Genomic DNA, 21,252 nt, shown 5'->3' on the forward strand with positions numbered 1-21,252 from the left:
CATTTGCTAAAAATTTACCGACTGTTCTTCCCATGATTTCACTTTCTGAGAAGTAATGTTATCTAGGACTTCTGCTCATCCACACACCCCCATCTTGCCTGATTTACTAGTTTTTGTTTCCATACTTTGTTCCAAAGTTGGAGTTTCTAAAAATATGTTTTTCTTTCTATGTTCAGCAGCAGCATTTCAGCATTTAAAGGGGAGCAGAGAATGCCAACTACAATCAGCCAGCCAGCAAAACCCTGACAGCAGTTCTGCCTTGCTGCAAACTTTCCATAGGATTGTTTGCCTCTGGATCCTGCTAGTGAGGTGGGCCAGAGTCCCAGAGGGACACAAGTCCAAGTTCTGACATTCTGCAGTGTGGATGCAAGTCAAGCCGTACACCCGAGTCTGCCTAGTGCAGTGTGGATGTGTTAGCACAGCTGTGAGACCTGAGTCCAGCAATTGCAAACCCAGATTTACAATGCAGTGTGGACACTTAAGGATAGGCTTTAAACACCAAGTTCACAAATCCGGTTCCCACTGTCCCGGGCTTAGTGTGCAGTGTAGACAAACTCTAGGCAACTTGGGAACTTCTAGGACTGTTTCCTCATGCAGCAGCTCAATTTGTGTGAGGGCAAGGAAGGTCTTGTGGCTAAAGTACAAGAATAGGAGTAACCAAACCCATTTCTTTTCATGGCTCTATCCCTGTGATTCTGGGAAAATCATTTAGACCTCATTTTTAATAAGTGGTCACTGATCTTGGGTGCTTCAACTTCTAGATGCCCAACTTTAGACAGCCTGGGCCTGACTTTCAGAGGTGTAGAGCACTCTGCAGCTCCCCAGGGTGAAAATTTGGCTGCATGCCTCTCTGTGCCTCAGTTTCTCCATATGTAAAACAAAGATAAGATTGACCTATCTCGCAGGGGGATAATGAGGCTCAATTCATTGATGACTGAAATTACAGGATGGATGGAACTATTTATAGAAGTGCGAAGTGTGGCTACTCTTAAATATAAATTGTCACTCAAGTACAATAGACCAAAAATTATAATATGCATCATATGGGACGTAACATTTTATATCAACGAAGAAATTTTTAGTGACTTCTGTCTCCTAGTTACTTATTTTACCTTTATTTTTCCCCACCACACTTGTTAAGGAAATGTTCGGGGCCAGCCTGTGGTATTTAGCAAAAGAGGCATAATCCCTCCCTGAGCTCACAGCACACAGGGGAGGGCACGTTCCTTTGGATAAATCATACTCCCCTCTCTGCAGCTGCCTGACTCTACAAATTTGGGGGCCAGGATCTGAACCATAGGCCTGCTCCTTCCCCACCCCTCTATGTATGGATTTCCATCCCTGGGTGTGCATGGAGGGAACAGTCTCTGCCCTGGCCCTTGTATGGAGTATGCAAGTCGGGTGGGAGGCTCCCTGAACCAATACCTTTCCCCACAGCTCTCCCACGCCATGACCAGGGACAACTTAGCTCTATAGGATCTTTCTCCTGGAAAGCTTCTAATGGTTCATTGTTTTCTTCCAATATTCTTATGTTCTTTTATTTTCTGTTTTACCGAAACTTTCCTGGGTTTTACAAAAGCCATTATTCAGTCTTTGCTGATTTTCACCCACATTTTGGAAATGTCAGATCTCTCCAGACCCAGCTCCCTTCTCCAGAAGGAGAGATGGTGGCTCGGCAGCCTGGACCATCCATTTCTCCTTCTGGAGTGGGAAGCCAGGGCAGAACTGCCAGAATGAGCTGCTGGTGTACATTCCATTGTCCGTTCCATGCCCACCACATACACGTTACTAGCTTTACAGACAGCACAGACAGCTGTCAGATTCAAAGCAGATAAAAGTTAGAGAACTACTTTTCTTGCTAAAATGGATTGAAAACGAAAAGCTGTATCTGAGTATATTTCAGAACAAAAGGGTCTTTCCTGAAAGTTTAAAAAGATACAAAACAGAAGAGAGTGAGATCTACTCTATCTGACATTTATTCTGGAAAACTCCAAAGATTTTGTTTTTGCACTGATTTTTTAACTTTTGTAATAAACACTAATAAATTCCCAAGAAATTTTAAACAAAATGAACACTGAAAACAAAGGGCCTTAGACATATTGTACATGTTCTAGCCTTCTTTCTGCAAAGGAGCTGTTCACAAGAGACCATTTGGACAAGGCCATGGCAATAATTCTTGCCATTGGCAGACATCTTGTAAGTCTTTGCAGTGCCACACAATGATTCACTGTACAGTTAAGAATATGAAATGATACGTGCGTATATATCACAGAATCATAGAATATCAGGGTCAGAAGGGAACTCAGGAGGTCATCTAGTCCAACCCCCTGCTCAAAGCAGGACCAATCCCCAACATATAGTGTGAAGGGAAGTTGGATAACATGGAATTTCTATCTTACTGTTTTTTTCTGGTATTTCAGTTGTTTCTCCTCTCCCCCACAGCAGTTTGGCTTTAATGTGAACCCAAAGCAGAACAAGCTGGCTCTGCTTTGCTACAATGCCTCCTACAAGACAGAGACTCCTGAAGACCTATTCTGATATGTCAGAGGGGTATAATTCTGTCTAAATAAATTATTTTAAAGCTGCCCACATGAAAACCACTGGCTTTCGCTGTAGTCACCCAAGAAAACAACAATTTATTGTATCCCTCATCCCAGATTAAGGTTCCTAAATAATCTCTGTAAAGGTCACAGCCCAATTAGTTTTATTTCATCTTTCAAACAGAATAGCAACTTGCTGTCCGGTGTTGGATAAATATGCATTAGGCCTGCTGAGGGGCCCACACATTCCAGGATTTAAAATAATTTCCTCAAAGCTATGTCCAGAATCCTCCACAGATACCTATCCAGCATAAACTAATTTCGAAGCTGAAATTCATAGGAGCTAGGGGAAGGATGATCTCAATAACAGGCCCTCGCCCTGGAATTCATTCATATAAATTTGAGCCCAAGCCCTGGCCACTTTTGGAGCGGAATGTAAGAAACATCTGTGTCTAGGTCTCAGACTAACTGCTAGTTCCACAATCTTTTCGTATTCAGTGAGTAGGTCAAAACCTCTGCCTTTTAACGTTAACTAAATTGCTGCTGCAGATTATATGCTGCCCACACTGGTGTTCAGGAGGTAGGTGGGAAATGTTATTCACTCTCATGCTAAACAAGCAACAGAGGCTTTATCAGTGTGTATCATAATACATCATTAAAATAATAAGCAAATAGTTTTGAACTCAGACTCTTGCTGCTTCTCAATTTGGCCACTTAAATACTTGCTTCTTGTCAGTAATAGATTATGCTTGATTGGGGCTTTTTGGGAGAGGACTTGGTTGTGTTTTGAAGTCAATGGGAGCAGCAGGGGAGCTAATTTTGGCTGAATCAAGTTGGAAAAGAAAATATCCAGCCTTCATTGGGGGAAGATATTTCCACTTTCCCTGGACACCTGCCCCAGCTCTATTTTAGCTGAATACTTGTATATACCTCACTAAAAGCTCAGATGTCTGGTCAGAAAAGGTCAGATTGAAGGAATGATATTGGAGGGGGGGTGGCACCGGACATTAGGCCACCAAGATAGTGGAAGGTTTTTTTCCATTGGTTTTCAAAGGTAAAGAAATAGATATTCTCTGACCTAAATAGGTGGTGGAGTTGTGTAAGTCCCCACAAAACTTCCACATGGGGGGCAAAAAGGCTTGTGAGAGGATATCTGGATCTGAAAACTGGCTCAAGAAATCCAAAGCAAATATGAATATTAGCCTGGTTGTATGCCCCTAGAAAGCAAACTAGAGAGAGAGAGATACTAACCTTGGTTGACTCAGCTGTCAACATCTTTTGCTGTACTACACTGACCCTTGTGACTTTAATTTTACCACTAGGCTTTAGCTTCTGTTGTCTCTCCAGCTCACTGTTAGTGTCAGTATTAAGCTGTCCTAGCAATAGATGTATATAGCTGTCTTTTTCTTTTTTTTTTTTTAAACTCATACATCTGCACTTGCAAACCAGGAAACAAATACAGAAAATCTCACACAATGTAATGAGTTTCAGGAGAGCTTTGTAATATTGTAGGGATTTTGGGGTGTGTGTGGAGGTTGTGTTAATTTCTTCAAAATCCACAATTTCTCATACCTTACTTGCTTTCAGTATCTCAAACATCAAAGGCAACCCATGTGTGATGAGCTCCTCAGTGTACTCTTCCTCCTGAATGGATTTAAATTCCTTTAACAAGCACTGGATGAGAGGCCTTCTGTGCTGCTGAAAGGAAGTTCGCAAAGACTCCAACCATGTATGTAGCGTCCATGGAACTCCTGTATAAAAAGATGAATTTTAAAGGTGTGTGTATATTCCAGACCATCACAGAATGAGGCGTAGTTAATTTATTCTTTAATTGTGTGATTTTAGGGCTTGTGAATGGTGCCAAATTGAAAGCCCCAGAAATTGACCTCCTATTTACTCTACAAGTGCTGCCCATCAATATGCCTCAATCCTAATCTGCCGGGACACACCTCTGAGTTTAAGAAGGTAGTCCAGTCCCAGGTTCAATTCCCTGCTCTGCCACAGATTTCCTGTGTGACCTCAGGCAAGTCACTTAGTCTCATTGTGCCTCATTTCCCCATCTATAAAATGGGGATAACAGCATTTCCCCACCTCACAGCAGGTGTTGGAAGGATAAATTTATTACAGAGTGTGAAGTACTTTGAGACCTACTAATCACAGGTGCTGACTTTTGGTTTTGCCAATGGGTGCTTTGTACCTTCTGGTTTCACTGCGCACCATGTAAGTACTCCTGCCACCGACTGGTGGCTCATGGGCGCTGAGTACCCCCTATTTTTTTTCAGTGGGTGCTTGAACCCCCAGAGCATCCTCGGAGTCAGCGCCTATGCTACTGATGAAAAGTGCTATATAACAGCTAAGTAATATTATTTAGCCTCGCTGCTAAGCCAATTAGTGTACACTGCAGTGGTGATCTGTGATGTGGACCTCATCTGGGAACTAGATTTATGCCACCACACTCCTTTGCAGTGGGCTACCAAAGAGACACGAGATAGTAAAAACATTTAGTCACTGCCAACTTTGGCTGGATTTGAACCAGTGACCTGGAAAGGAAAGTATTTATATCCCCCTCATCATTCCTCCAAGCCATGCATCCTCACTTGTGTTGATACAGCATCAGGTGGGTAAGAAGATCCCGTTTTTACACAGTTACTTGTCAGAGCAGAAGTGCACTTTAAGAAAGTAAAGAAAATTGCTACCACACACTAAATAATAAAACATGCAGTAGAAGAAGACAGATAAATTAGTCCAAATCATTGTCATCAGGGAATAGATTGTAGACCAGCCTACGTGCCTGCATGATGGCCATTATCTTGGCTGACACCAGAGATTAAATTGGTGACTTCCAGAATTAAACGCATAAACTGCTGCAGCTTGAAACTAAACAGTCAAGTCTCTTTAACTAAGAAGCTGTAACAACTCGTATCCTCGGGGGAATGGCACAGTGTGGGACCTGTAACACACACTCACCAATGGGTTACATTTACAGAAGAGTGCGAGGGGATATATACCCCTCCTCTCTCCTGTCCACACCCCGGACCTTGGGTTCTCATAGGTGCTGCATACTTACTACTCTCCTCCACCCTAACAAGAGGGCAGGCTCTCGAGTCCAAACCTCCCCTCTTCCACTGCCATGAGATCCTCTCACTTTCACTTAGTAGGAGGTGCTTTGCTAGACCAATTGTACAACCATTCCATCCCTTTGCCTTTATGCAAACCTGTTATAGGTTGTAACTCAGAGTGGAAATCATGATCCATGTGACAGGATTCCAAGACTCAGTGTTCTTGGATATGGTGCTCAGAAGCATGTTTGGTAGCAGAAGTCTTCTGGTCCCTCACTGAGCACTGATTAACATATGTGGTAAAACAGTCAACAACCGGAACAAAATGGTTCCTTGAGCACAGACTGACTGGCCCTGGAGAGGGTGTTTGAAAGGGCCGCAGAGCTATGCGATTAGTGTGCTGAGCAAATTCACTGCCTTTCTCCCCCGGCAGGGTCGCAAGCAGTAAAAGGCGGAAGGTTCTGTGACAGTTGGGAGGTTGGTGCTGTGAGAAGCGTGGTGTTTGGAAGCAGATGGGTGATTGTGAGAGCTGGTGCATGAAGAGCTGGAACGGCTGCCCAGAGCTGATGTTTTAGATGGACACCTAACTAAGCAGAGGTGAAGAAACCTGCTGATGGGAGCTGGCCCTAGCAAATCATCCCTTTCTTTTGAGCGAGTCATCAGACTGCTTACTGGGAACCACCACGTGCCAGAGCCTACAAAGCTGAGCAACTGAAGCATTTTTAACGAATAAGTCATACTGTGCCTGGCATTCTACCAAGAACTGGGGCTGAAAAGGCCTGGTGTATCAACTCTCCAGCACCTCCGTGTGAGGGGGTGACTACAGCTGCAAGTAGGTCATGCCCTGTGACTTACACCCAACTGCCTGATGTGCATCTGAAAAATGTTGTTTGAATACGCCAAATTGGAGTAGATGGCTGATGCTCCGATTCCGTTCACGACAGAACATAACAGAAAGAAACCTGTCTATATGTGTACGAGATTGACCACATTTTGTGATGTGTGGCATACATGATTGTGAAGAAAAAAGGAACGCACATGCCATGCAGGGAAGATTATCTTAGTCAGTTGTGGCTCCTCGGCATTAAAACAAAACTGACTCAATGGACCCTTCAAGAGTCACAGCTTTACACCCAGTTTGCACTGACTTACTCACCTCCCCCATTCTTCATTCCCACACATGTGAAAGACCCCCAATTAGTGCTTTCATAAAAACTCAGGAACATTTAAATGCAGTCAGTGTGAGTGACAGGCATCGCTCCCACCAAAACATACATGACAGTTGTCTCTCATGGGAGGTAAAGTGCAGACGACATCAAAACTGACCTATGCTCCTTATGTCAATAGTGACATCCACATATCCATGCTCGGCGCTGTGGTACATGGCTTCTTTCAGTGCTTTCAGTTTGGCCTTGCTGTTGCGGCTGGCGCACAAAGGGGCTGGTGCAGCATCTGCCAAGTCAGTTCCCTCAGCCAGTATTTCCTCCAGGGACAGAATATCACTCTTCTCTTTCTCTGGCTGAGCAAGCAGCTTACGAAACACATTCCTGTCAGCCACAAAGCAAGAGAGAGAAAAAATCAGAGTTAGCTACTGTGTTTTCCTTCTGCCTGGGATATTTTCTGTAACATGGCAGGTTTGGAAACCTACTCAGAAAGCCAATCAGGCATTATTTTAAGAAATGTTCATTCACATAGTGCTCAGTTCCTGCAGCCCTCATGCAGGCAATAGTCCTATCAGTTCAGGAGTTATGCCTGTATCACAGCTGCAGGACTGGTTCCATTGTTCTAACGACTGGCAGGAACATCATACAAATGCCATGTGTACAGCAGAAACTTAAAACAGAAACTTATGATCAAGCAGTGACTGTTAAATGATTAAAAGCCTGTGTGGAAAACCTTGGCAGAATCTATCCCACACTACGGGGAAATGGAGTTGTCTTTAGAAATACGTTAGTGCCTTTCACAAAGGATGCATTTAGTAGCAAATAATTGATAGAGATGAAACTTGAAAAGGGAGCTGTCTAAAACCACTGAAAACACCATCACTCTCAATTAACAGTCAAAGCAGTCTCAGTAAAGCTGGAGCTACTAATCATTCAACTACATCTGGCAGGGCAGGTTCAAGCAAAGTGGGACCCCAGCTGCAAAGCCATTTATTTGGGCCCTGAGTTGCAAGGCCCCAAACTCAGCAGTAGGCATGATACTCCATCCCACTGGGTCTGGAGCAGTATAACTCCACTGACTTCAGCAGAGCTACTCCTGGTTTACGGTGTTGTGAGAGGAGAATCGGGCCCAGCAGGCAATTTCTCCCCAACTTTCCACCTGCCTCATGCACTTACGATCAGGTAGCAGCATACATTCAGTTCCAGGGGTAGGGGCAGTGCTTAATTTGTAATGATAGAGGTGCCAAGGCTCAAACCATTTTTTTTACTTTCGTAACTGATGTGGCAAATCCAGAGGTGCCAGGGCAATGAACTGCAAGTTCTGGTACAAATTAAGCACTGAGTAGAGGGGTAGGTGGCAATGTGTGTGTGAGAGAGAATAAGCAGGGTGTCCTGGATAACAGGGATGTCTAGCATGGGCTGCGGGTATCGAAGGCCAGGGGAGGCTAAGCCTCCCCTAACCCAGGCTATGGCCCTGCTCATGCTCCGCCCTGAGGCCCCGCCCTTATTCCTCCTCTCCCCTGAAGCCGGCAGAGACTCAGCTCCACCTGGTGGCCTGGAGCTCGGTTCGGTGGCCAGGGGCAGCTCAGGCTAGTGCTCGGGCCAGCTGGCGGCCTGGGGCAGCTTGGGCCAGCCTGGGGGTCTGGCCAGCCGGCGCAGCTGGGGCAGCTCAGGCTAGCTGGCATGGTTGAGGTGGGCCAGCCAAGGCTCTTCTGGCCAGAGTGGGAGGGCGCTCAGGGCTCCATCGGGTGGGGGGCTAGCCTCCCCAAATGAGGCGGTTCACCTGCCACCCATGATGTCTAGAGGTATGTGTGGGTAGAGGAATAGTGGAGGGAGCTTTCCTGTAAAACTAGTTCGGGGAGTAGGGAGAGTATGAATCTGTGATGCGCCTCAGCTGGTGCATAATAAAGGGGAAAAAGCCTTGATTTCCACAGGGAGCGCTGCTCTGCAGCGCTCTCTGACAGCATGACATATCTCCCACTCCACACCATTAGGCACTGCATGAACATTTTAACAAACTCCTCCTCTCTCACCCCGCCCCTGCAGGGGGCCGCTCTTTGGCTGCAGATGGGCAGCATTGTCTGAACCAGCCCTGACAGTTACATAGCATACCATTAGGCTGTTAGCTCTTCTCTCTAAGCAAACATAATGTAGATACTGTCTCTAACCTGCATCTACGTTCCTCTGGAAGGCTACAAGTAGAAAAGTATGAATGTGAAGGTCCTAATACTAATCCATAATATTGTAATTAGTACCTGGATTTTGTACAAATAACTGTTCACACATATCAGTTATTCATTTAATTTATTTTTTAATCTATAACATGCCCCCAACACGCTGTCTCTGGACACATACATAACATTAACACAAACAAAAATATCAGCACTTACAAAAAAACCCCACCTTTGTTTAATGACAGTTATGGCTGCTGCAGAAAACACACACCACACCTAAAACCTTTAGAAATACATCAATACATTCAGGCAAGTCTCCAGCACTCACTGGCACTTCAGCATTGACAAAAACTTTGTAAACAACAAACTGCAACACTTCAGAAGGCATTCACTTCCATTTCCACATACCGAAAAAGCAATGTGCACCTCAAACTGATCAAACTCACACGCTAACAGAAATCCCTAAATCCAATCTCAAATCTCCTATACCAAAAAAGGGGCACATCTGACCGTCACACAGTCCACACGTGTGCAGCAGGATTCTACTTTAACACTGAGGATCATACATCCGTCCACCCACATCAGCCTCCCAGGCAAACCATAATCACTTGATCCATGCAACTAGACCCATTCCCACTCTACCTGTGTCCATGTGCAGCGGCCTGACTGAAAGAGTTCATGTCACCTTGTGGAGTCATGGAAATTCCATTTCTGTACATTGTTCCTATCATCGGGTCAGCACCTCGCTCCAACAGCAAAGTCACCAGTTCAAAATTTCCTGCACGCCAAGAGAGATTTTAATTTATTTAAAGTCCAATATTTTTGCAACTAAGTCACATTTCCCAACTGAAGAGTTTATTCCAGCAGGAGGAGAGGCCTTACCAGCAGCTGCTGCCAGTTGCAAAGGAGTTTCCGAGTAATTTTCCTCTCCATGCTCTAAAGAACCTTCTACCTTTGCTCCAGCATCGAGTAATAGCTATAAAGAAAATTGACCATTTATAGTTGTCGGTGACATTGCAGAATTCAGAGTTTATGAATAGTGAGGAACTGGAGTCTAATATTTCTCATTATTCACACAGCAGATGCAGTGAAGACAAGTGACATGCACATTTTTCTTCTATTATTCAATTAGTTCTTCTTCACTCATGACACACTGTCAGACTCCTAGAGTGTTAGTGAATATTACAAAGCCAAACAAGTATTATCCAATGTTCCTGATCTGGGCATAAGATCAGCGGTGTGAAGTAAGGCACTAGATTTAGGCACTCTAACTTGGCCCAACCAACAGTCTCACTGACAACTTGCCTGGAGCCCCACAGAGACACGCATTTTTAATAAAATGGATGAGATTTCAGTTGTCTCCATCTTTAATAGAGAGATGTTTCCAGAAGAGAGAAGAGGGTTTCAGGAACAAGTTGTAGCAATGCATGCTGGAACCTGCAGTCTCCTGGGGTACATTTCTATTTCATTATTATTATTAAAGATGACGGTGGCCATTGACAGCACTACAGAATCTGAGGGGACACATTCAACCTGCCTTTGGCCATCCCTACCCTAGATCTCCTTTGTCTGGTGATTCATTAATTGTGCCATGTTGACACAATTACTTTGAAAAATAATCTATCTCAACTCTTGAGATGCCATACCACAGAGCCAACATATTCACGTTATTTCATGCCTGGATAAAGTGATTGAGTACTCCTCTGACTAGGGAACAGATCAGAGTTGTTTTTTTTCAGAAATAATATTTGCATTTATCAGAGTATTATAATACATGTGATAAGAAAGTGTAATGAATGAACAAACAAACACACACAACGAATGGTCAGGAAGGAGTACGAGGAGTTGACAGACTTTCTTTGATGCATTTGTACTTTAAAATTGCCCTATTTAAACCTCATATTGGTTAAGATTTGCGTGCAGCGATCACTATACAGTATCAGTAAATGATAGAAGTAACCAATATGAATATGAGTGGGGTACCAGTCTTGAGATGGATGCAGATTATAACCCAACTGGATAAATAAAAAGTGAGATGCAGGTAGGGAAATACAGTAATACCTGAACTACAGGAATATGTCCATGCAACACAGCAAATGTCAGAGCTGTCCAATGGCGGGTCTCGGGGTGGACGGATGGATATTTATGAGCAGTACTGACAACCTATAAACAAATTAAAGTTATTTTATTTTAAAATGGCCTTCAAAGAGCTTTAAATAATGAAACTCAACCTGCCTGAAAGATGGGCACATGGTTGTAAGTGATAGAAAAAAAAATCAGAAAGAGCACTTTATAAAATGGTTGGTTCTATATATTTTTTCCAGCAGAGTTTTTACTTATGAAGAATTTACTTCTACTAGAATTTTTCATGCTGTTTACTGAGAGATTGATTAAAGCTCATAGCAAATAAAGTCTCTTTTCCAACTGCTGTTGCTCCCTCTAAATCACTGCCCCTCAGCAACTTTTAGAGTCAAAATTTGCACGAGTGCTTATACCAACGCTCACTGAGGAGGTGGAGATGGGAGGGGGGCTCTGTCAGGATGGCTACATGTAAGGACATTTCCTATTGACTTCAGTGGGCTTTGTATTATGCCCATTCATTCTTCCCTGCTACTGGGATTGCTTCACAGCATTCTGAGTTTCTCAAAAATCCTGGAATGAAAACCTGACTCTACTGAAATCATTGGGAGTTTTGCCACTGACTTCAATGGGGCCAGGATTTCACCCCTGATCTCAAGTTTAAAGACATGTAACCCATGTTGCTGCTCCTTGGCTGAAGGCAGACTATTTAAAATGGATCGAGCCTAGCACCATTTAGAAGATATTTTAAAAAAATCTGTTTACTACTTTCTTCCCTTCTAGTTAAATCTAAAGGTGTGCTGGGCCCAAAATAACTAAAAACTGTTTTCTTTAAACAAAAAGCCTTTCATTTTCACACCAGCCCTTCCTCCCACTAAGCATCAATATCTAAAGCCTGTAATCTTGACCTCGGGCAACTGACGTAATTGCTCTGTTCTTCAGTTTCCTCATCTTTAATATGATGTAACTCACAGGGATAGTAACATTTAATGAAAGGTTATAAAGCACTTTGAGATCCTTGGATGGAGCATGATACTGAAGTGCAAAGTATTAATTAATTAATATTATTATTAGATAGCACTGATAGAAGAACTGAAGCTGGACTGAACAAAGCATTAGCCAGCCACCCGGTGAAAGGCAAGGAGTTTTACATTCACCATCTTATGTCCATAGGGTAGCAGGGCCCATTAGCTCAGTGTCAGATGCTTGGCTGCATTAGCAGCCAACATGGCCAAGCTTCTGACATAGCGTCCTGCTAGCCATCCCCAGGGTTAACATTGAGCGAGGGCAGAGAGGGAGTAGCTGGTGTGGCAATCCCGGTTTGCCAGCTGAAGAGAGCTGCATGAGACAGTTGGCTGTGTCATCCACTCCTGCCAAAGAGAAACCTTGAGTTCCTGAAATCACTTTGCTCTGCTCTGCACACACAGAGCTCTAAGCCCAGAAGAAATGTGCTGAAGTCCAAACTTAGGCCTGTGACTTCTTCGAACCCGGGAGCATTGGGTAATGAATGGGGTCCCAGCAGTAGAGGGAGTGAATGAATAGGCTTGGTTCAGGATAAACTAGTCCTCAAATGTAACCATGTACCAGCTAATTAAATCCCATCTCATGTGGATTGGTATTGGCACAGGAAAGCTCAGGGAACTCTCAGTGGCATATACTGAGGAAATGCAAGTATTAACATTTTATTTTATTTCATTTTTTACATTTGAATTCTTTTTAGTTAATTTAGTGCTTGTGAATAGAGTGAGATTGACAACCCTGGAGACTGAAGTCCTCTAATTTTCTACAAAACAAGTACATCACAGGCAAGCACCCCCCTAGGGATTAGAGCAGAGGAGTCTACAAATTTAGACTCATGTGCTACCCTCATTCTACAGCAGAGTTCTCACTGAAAAAAGAGAGTAAAATATGCCCTTATGTAGACACTAAGGCTGAGATTTTCTAGAACATCCTCTACATTTGGGTGCCTTTATTTTTTTTTAAGATACCTAGGTTGGGCTTTTCAAAAGCACTTACCATTGGGTTAACTCTGCTCCCATTGACTTCAGTGAGAGTTTTACCATTGGGGGTTGAGTTAGGTCAACAATGAGTGCCCCTCTAAGGCCTGATATTGACATTTGGTAAATACAGCCACACCTCTTACTGACTTCAATGTGAGTTTTAGGTACTCAGCATATAAGGAATCAGTCCCTGGAGTCTAAACCTGGGGGGGCATTCGAGAGTGGAAACACCCTGAATTAGAGGTCACTTTTGAAAATTTGGCCCAAAACTTCTATTTAGCAAAGCAAAGTGGGGAAAAAAATATACAGGGCAATTTCAAGGACACTTATTTCACCCTTTGTTTATTGTTTATTATCTTCATGTAATCACCCAATTTGCACACATTACTGTGGTAACTGTATATACAAATTAGCTCTATAACTGCACACCTTAATTATTTGAATATCCTGCTATAGAAGCATCATGATTCGATTTTAGGGAGAACTTTCCTTTGAGATCAACCAGGGAAGCTATTGGTTCAGGTTGTCTTCAGACTCAGGAACACAATACCGCTTAAATTTACATCTAGTCTAAGTTTAGAAGGTTATTTACACAGCCACAAGGACTGAACTCCCTTGTTATCTGTAATGAAAGATTGCATTCTGCAGAATCTGAATTTGTTAACAGGGGCCAGAAAATAAGAGATCAACTCAGAAGTCCAGGTGTTTGACACCGTAGGTTGCAGGACAGGTCAGTCTCCATGCCTGTCAAATCTTTGGCCTCTTTACTGTGACTTCTTTGAAGGGAGATAATTTTGCCAACTGATGGTTAATTTTTTTTGCGTTTTTTTTTTGTTCCACTAGAAACTGAACTGAGCTGAAATCAACAATTGATTTCACATAAGCCACTGAACAGCAATCAGATAGTAATGACTGTCAGTCACTATTGACCTGAGTGGATTCAAAGTGGTGACTTCCAGTTGAAAAATTGTGTCCTGCACCTAAGTCCCCAAACCATCCATTGTCCTTCCAATTACATTACAATAAACAAAGAAACAAAGTAAAATGTCTCACTGAAAGTAGCAATTACACTTTAATGACAGCTTTCCTAAATCCAAACAGAATGGATGGAACACAGATAAGTGAATCAGACAGTTTAATTTATTCATGACCTCAACAAACTGAAATGATAAGTATTTGCAAACATAAACAATAATTCATGTATTTAAAATGGCTCTTTAAAAACTTACATACCCGCGTTTCATGGAGTGGCATAACAATCTGTTTGGTGGACAGAGTGTATGTTTGTTACATACATTCACCAAGAGATATTTACATGTTGGAAGCCCCCTTCGTCCACCAGCTTTCATCAAAGCCATTTTATAAAACACAACAATGTACCTTATACTACTCGTGTGCTGTTGGGCAGTAGATGGACATCTCAATGTATAAAAGTTCTCAAACTTGGGCAGGGGCATTTGAACAGTGTGCCATCTCGACCTCTCCATTTTAACTCATCTGCGATTCAGGAAGTCCCATCCTTTTCATTAGAATTGTGACTCCTGAACCAGCAGCTTACAGTTAAAGTTCGGGGGGTACATTTTATGCTAATTTACACTGTGCAATTCCAGTGAAATCAATACTATTACATTGGGCTTAAATCACTGACAAACTGACCCTTTAAGTGCAATGGATCCCAATACTGAGCTGCCCTGATAAGTGCTGTGATCATTTCAATATTCATTTCAAATCTTAATGCCTTTGGTAACAGAATTTTATTTTTAAATGCCTTTGGGTTTTCCTTTTCTGCTATAATTGTAATGGGCTGTCTCAGATATAAACAAATAAATCAATCAAAGTTGTAATCATAATAAAATGTCCTCACCTCAACATTCAAATCTGCTCCAGCATCTAGTAGCATCTGCACCATAGCCTCATCACCCCTGACACAAGCATACATCAGTGGAGTCATGCCCTATTCATTGTTTGGAATTAAAAAAAAAGAACAAACCAAAGGAATTGACAAATTTACAATAGCATCTTTTTTAAAAAAGAATTAGTGCTTTAAGTGTATATTGTCAAGATAAACACTAAATATTTAACAAAATCTTAGCTCTGTTACAAACCCTTTAATAGTATTAACAGCTGAACGTTTTAAAAATCTATGTTACTGTCATCATGTATGTTGGTTCCTTTCTGCATTTTACTCAGTACAATGAAATCAGATGTGTCAGTTTCATTTCCTCGTTCTGGTTTACTAAATAAAGAACAATGTTGTCTTTGAGTTCCCAATAGTAGGGGAATGTTTAAATCCAAAGCAATAAGATTTCCAATGCAGTTAAAAAATAACAAATGAAAACATTTCCATTCATATTAAGGTTTTTGTAACTCTTGTTTTATAAAAAGTTGAGTCTATACTTCTTGACAATATCCCTTTAACAACATAATGAACTCCCTTTAGATAAGTTAGACTCCAGCTCTGTCTATTCACTGTCAGCCGTGTTAGCAGTTGGAAACCTAGAAGCTTTGTACACAGTCCTAAACAATGACTTAATTTTAAATGAAATGCCAGACAGCACTGTTTAAAGTTGCTAGCTCTAGGGATATGCTGCCCTATGTTGATGAAAACTAGGTTAGCTGACCCTTCACTACATAAACTCTAGACTGCAATTTGTATTAGTCTGGAATATCCACTGCAGCTGATCAACATTTCCCTTAAGGTTAGTGTTATTTTGGCAATGGAAATAAGTCTAGATGAAATCATGATGGTATAATTAAATCTACCAAAATTACAACACAAAAAGCTATTAAATAAAAGCAGTGGAGGGTCAATCAAGAGTATGTTTGTTCCATGGGAAGCTTACCACTGGACCATGGTACCTCTGCTACATGTCTATTGTCTGTCTTATGGTCCCATGTCAATTTCCTGTCACATGATCACACGTTTTCCTTAACCTGTCCCTTGCTGTAGAGTGAAATTATTAACAGAGACAAATGAGGTAGACAGAATGAGCAGAAACTGAGCCACTGCACTGTTCTGTCTAGCAAGAGCTGAGCACCAACATTTTTGCTGAATTAAACGTTATTCACATTTTCCTTGAGGGGAAAAAGCCTCTTTTTCCAGGCTAAGGCTTGGTGGGTTTTGGGGGGCAGGTGTCTTTTAGTAAAAGTAAAAATAACAATAAAATGTTGGGCCTGATGTGATGAGCATCTTCAGTGGCCACCGAAATCAGTGGGTATTTAGCAGGATCAAGTCCCTGATTTGCTGTTGAGAAATGTGTGCTTTTAAAAATATATAGTGTAGAAATGGGGGTCCTGACCCCATTACTCATATTAATAACCCTGATTCTGTCTAGCAGCTGCACTAAAGTCAATGAGAGTACTTGGTGAGTACAGATCACATTCAAATAGGACTTGATCTTGATCCTATTGCAGACAACAGTAAAAGTCCCCTTGGACATCAGGTGTCTACGGTCAGGCCAATAGTAAGCTGTATGGGATCAGGCTCTATGTCTCACAAAAACTGTATGCAAGCATTGAATTTTGATAACTGAGGATAATTTTTAGAACATAAGTTAAAAAAAATAATTAAAAAAATAAATACTTAACACAAGGAGCAAATAAAAATTTAAAGTTAAAATTTTACAGAAGAGGATTGACAAAACAAATGTGGACCCGATCCTACAAGACATAGCACACACACAGACTGCTGCACCACGCTGCTGACTTGAATCAGGCTCTGTCTGAGCACAGAAGTCTGCCTGAACACTACAAGTGAAATCTAGACCCATTGACGCCAACTGGAGTTTTGCCACTGATTAAAATGGGACCAACATTTCACCCTACACATGGCAGGATGAGAGCCTAAAAGTTAATTTGAGATTCTGCTCAGCCCCCCTTCTGCGGTTCTTCTCACTGCTGTTTTTACATATGCCAGTCCTGGAGGTTTGCTCTGTAGCTCAGGCTTGATCTGTATCATTGCATGAGACCTCTCACTTCATATGTGGGAGGAATGGATTTTTAATGAGCACATAATTAGTGCTCAACAAATAATGAATAACACATGCAATTAGCACACAGGGAATTTGTTTTTTGACAACATGAAAAAAGTTGTTCTTTCAATATTCAAATCACTGGTGGCTCAGTCCTGCAAGATGCAGACTCATTTGGTCTGATCTGGCAAAGCACTGAAGCACATGTTTAAGTCAAACGGGACATAAGCATCACTTTAAAGTTAAGCCCGTGATTCGGTGCTTTGATGGATCAGGCCATATGGAGCAGCACTTTGCAGGACTGAATCCTTGGAGCACAGTAATTTTTCTAGAAAAAGTTTCAAGATGTAGAAATATTTAAAAGAATAATCATTTAAAAGTACTGTAACATACTAACCATGGAATGAACTCCATGATATAAAAACAACAGTAATACTTAGTACTTACAGAGTACTTCACACTTACAAAGCACTTTATCAACATTAACTAATTAATGTTATAGGTCAGTGTTCTATCAAACTAAAGCTATTAGAACTGGCACCCATCAGGGATCTTCTAGGTGTACCTAATCCTGCCTCAGGGTAGGGCGGTGGGCTAGATTATCTCTTGAGGTCCCTTCTAGCCTTACATGTCTCTGATTCTAATATTTTACATTTCTATAGTGCTTCTCATCCCAAAGCACGTTACAATTATATTCATACAGCACGGGTCAAATGCAGCTATCGGTGGGGTGGAAGCTGGCTGCCCCCTGCCAAACAGTGTACTGCAGAACTGGAAGCAAAATGGGAACTTTTGGATAAGGACACCAGGTTCTTTAATATTTTTGCAGAGAAGATGGGAACCTCAATTTTTAAGGTCTTATAACAAAGATCCACCCACAGTAAACTACATGGAACTCTACTTCAAAAGGATGAAGCATTGTCCATGGTTGCTAAAGTGTCAACATTTCCTGCTTGGGAATTGGGAACAACCTCATGAGCTTCACAATCCAAAGTTTCCAGCAATCCTTTGTATTTTCCATGTTATCTGTAAGTCACCACCCAAATGATAAGATGACTAAACAGTAATGAAATATGGAGATTTGTCTCCAGATCACCAGTTCAAACTGGGGCCTATTTCAATATGCACATGAACATTATGAACACTCACTTGGCAGGGGTTTAGTGGTCTATGTGAAATGTGTTGCGAACCTCAGACCAGTTTGTATTGGAAAGATGTCCAAATTACAAAAACCAGCATCCTAATTGCCACTATTATGCCCAAGCCAAGGTCAACTCTGTATTCAGATCAACTCCAGGCAAGCCTATGACTTTTGGATAGTTTCTCCTGAATCAATGTAACTTAAAAAGTTTAAGCTAACTCGTGCTCTATCTACCTCAACACTAAAGAAAGTAATCCATAATTCCTAAGGGCTCAGGCTTAGCCTGAATGTAAACCTGATGGAGTCTCAGTTCAATATCAAGTAACAGAGAAAAAGGATTAAGTTAAGAGCCATCTGTTTATGAAGTTAGAGTGTTGGAAGGTTGTTTTATTTAATAAACAGTCACAACTTCTGGCTTTTAAAGTTAAATTTTGTACCTGTTCACTCATGCTGTTAATTCCATCTGGCCCCAGCAAAGATATGGCCTGTTTAACTAGGTCTGTTCGGCCGCAGTTCAGCATTCGGAATCCCAGATCCTGCTTGAATTTAGCTTCTGTGGCTACCGCATCCAGTTTTCGAGAAGCACAGAAGCAGTCGTCGATTCTGTGAATTGCGAGAAATAGCTACCTCAGAGGACAATCAGAGGACAGACATCATCATTTATGGCATCACTGTTTCACTTTATCGTTGAATGGCGCAGGTCCCCCCCCTGCACCACCACTCTCACACTGTTACCCTCTTGCCCTCTTGATATTCCTTTGAACCAGCTGCAGCACTGAAGTGCTGGATGTGAAATGCTAATGCAAGTTAATGCCTTTTATTGTTCATGTTGTTTACTTTAAGTCAACGGTGAAAAGTAGCTTTTAGTCCATCTTTTCTATTTTTTCCTACTTATGTTTGTTAGGTGAAACCAGGTATATTGTTCTCACTGCACATTAGTTCTCCTCACCGGGGGAACAGTCCAAATCTTGTGATCCCTGCACAATTCCCATCAACTTCAGAGGGCTTTGGGTCTGGCCCAGACAGATGCTTAAACACAAAGAATAAAGGATCATTCCAAAGGCTTCACAAATGATATGAATTCAGCTCGTCTAAAAGATAATCCCTTCCAGGGCAGAAGGTGGCAGCTCGAGGACAACCAGTGCTCAGCACACTGCACACCAGAAGAGGAGGACATACTGTGACCAGATGTCCCAATTTTATAGGGACAATCCTGATTTTTAGGTCTTTTTCTTATATACGCTCCTATTATTCTCCACCTCGTCTTGATTTTTCACATTTGCTATCTGTTCAACTTAGGAGGACAGCAATTTTGGCCAGGTAACCAGGACAAACTTCCCACCCTTACAAGCCGTGCCATGGAATCTTCAGTGTTCACACTGAGTAGTTAAGACATCAGTTTCTAGAGTCTTATTCAAAAGATCCTCAAGCAGCAAACTGTGGGGAGCTCAATGTATCTATTTCAGAAGGATGAAGGGCTGGGTCTATCCAGTCAGGATTTGAAGCTGCAGATCCAGAGAGGACAGGCATTTCAAATCCGATTCTTACACAACTCAACCTCCCAAACCGTTCCTCTCTGCTTAAAAGCCCCTAGCAGAGAAAAGAAAAATATAATATTCCTACTGGCTTCTGGATTCTATCTTTCCCACAAACGCTGCCACTCATATCATAACCTAGTCCCAGATTTGGACCTTAGCGTCCAAAATATGGGGGTTAGCATGAAAACCTCCAAGCTTAGTTACCAGCTTGGACCTGGTAAAGCTGCCACCACCCAAAAAATTAGAGTGTTTCGGGGCACTCTGGTCCCCTCAAAAACCTTCCCTGGGGACCCCAAGACCCAAATTCCTTGAGTCTCACAACAAAGGGGAATAAACCATTTCCCTTCCCTTCTCCCTTCCAGGTATTCCCTCCCTGGGTTCCTGGAGAGATAAACAGAAGCAAACTCTGTGAATCTAAACAGAGGGATTCCACCCTCCCCGTTTCCAGCCTTGGAAAACAGAAGTACCAAGAGCTAATCTCTCTTCCCCCCTCACCCAGAGGGAATGCAAAGTCAGGCTAGTAAATCTAACACACACAGATTTCCCCCTGACTTCTTCCTCCCACCAATTCCCTGGTGAGCACAGACTCAATTCCCCGGAGTTCCCCACTAAAGAAAAACTCCAACAGGTCTTAAAAAGAAAGCTTTATGTAAAAAGAAAGAAAAATACATAAAAATTGTCTCTCTGTATTAAGGTGACAAATACAGGGTCAATTGCTTAAAAGGAATATGAATAAACAGCCTTATTCAAAAAGAATACAATTCAAAACACTCCAGCAACTATACACATGTAACTACAAAAAAACAAACCTATCTTTTTGTACTTACAACTGGGAAACAGAAGATTAGAAAGCAGGAAATAGAGAAATCCTTCCCATAGCCGAGAGGGAGATAGGCACAAGACCAGGAACAAAGGACTCACACACAAACTTCCCTCCACCCAGATTTGAAAAAGTCTTGTTTCCTGATTGGTCCTCTGGTCAGGTGTTTCAGATAACTTCTTTCCAGGTGAAAGAGACGTTAACCCTTAGCTATCTGTTTATGACAATCTTGTTAAGGAACAGATGTATTTTTCTTTCATGCTGATGCATGTTTGGGAGGGGGTGTGGTGTTGAGTTCAATTTCTCAGTGCTCTGGCCTGTATTCTGCTGTACAGTTGTAAGGGACAGCACCACTTGAGTTCTAAAGCCTTCCACTAACAGCAAGTCAGTAAGGAATGGAGTAATTGGGAATGGAGAGTCTAAATAAGGATCAAAAGGGAAAATGCCAAATGTAGGTCTAGGAGTATTTTTATTCTAATAAATAGCAAATAAAAGTGATGATAAATCTTTGGCATCTACATAACAATTTTCATCATATAGAATATAGAATAATATAATAGAGAATGTATACCTCTACATAATATATAATTAGGGTTTCTGATTTTAGGTTTTAATTGATAAACACCAACACTCATCTCTCTTCCTCCCCAAAAAATTAAAACAGTGTTTTTACAATAAAAACCTCACCAAAAACAACAGAAATGGTTACTTGTATCTAAGGGCTTATCTACACAGAGCAGTAACGCTGACTATGGGGATGTGATTTC

General features: G+C 41.9%; 1 protein-coding gene across 2 annotated transcripts in view; it reads right to left on the reverse strand.

The window, feature by feature from the left end:
- ABTB3 (ankyrin repeat and BTB domain containing 3) overlaps positions 1 to 21,252 on the reverse strand; it is a 325,425-nt gene that overhangs the window by 33,551 nt on the left and 270,622 nt on the right. The window contains exons 5-12 of one of the 2 annotated variants that reach the window (XM_050926291.1): positions 18,565 to 18,730; positions 14,880 to 14,969; positions 10,998 to 11,099; positions 9,819 to 9,912; positions 9,579 to 9,714; positions 8,931 to 8,954; positions 6,926 to 7,146; positions 4,113 to 4,291 (exon numbers count right to left, since the gene is read on the reverse strand). In XM_050926291.1, coding sequence (XP_050782248.1) covers positions 4,113 to 4,291; positions 6,926 to 7,146; positions 8,931 to 8,954; positions 9,579 to 9,714; positions 9,819 to 9,912; positions 10,998 to 11,099; positions 14,880 to 14,969; positions 18,565 to 18,730 — 1,012 coding nt within the window. The remainder of the gene's footprint in view (positions 1 to 4,112; positions 4,292 to 6,925; positions 7,147 to 8,930; positions 8,955 to 9,578; positions 9,715 to 9,818; positions 9,913 to 10,997; positions 11,100 to 14,879; positions 14,970 to 18,564; positions 18,731 to 21,252) is intronic. The other variant, XM_050926302.1, reaches the window with a different exon arrangement.

The sequence above is a fragment of the Gopherus flavomarginatus genome, chromosome 1 (genome assembly GCF_025201925.1).
Source record: "Gopherus flavomarginatus isolate rGopFla2 chromosome 1, rGopFla2.mat.asm, whole genome shotgun sequence".
Lineage (NCBI taxonomy): Eukaryota > Metazoa > Chordata > Testudines > Testudinidae > Gopherus > Gopherus flavomarginatus.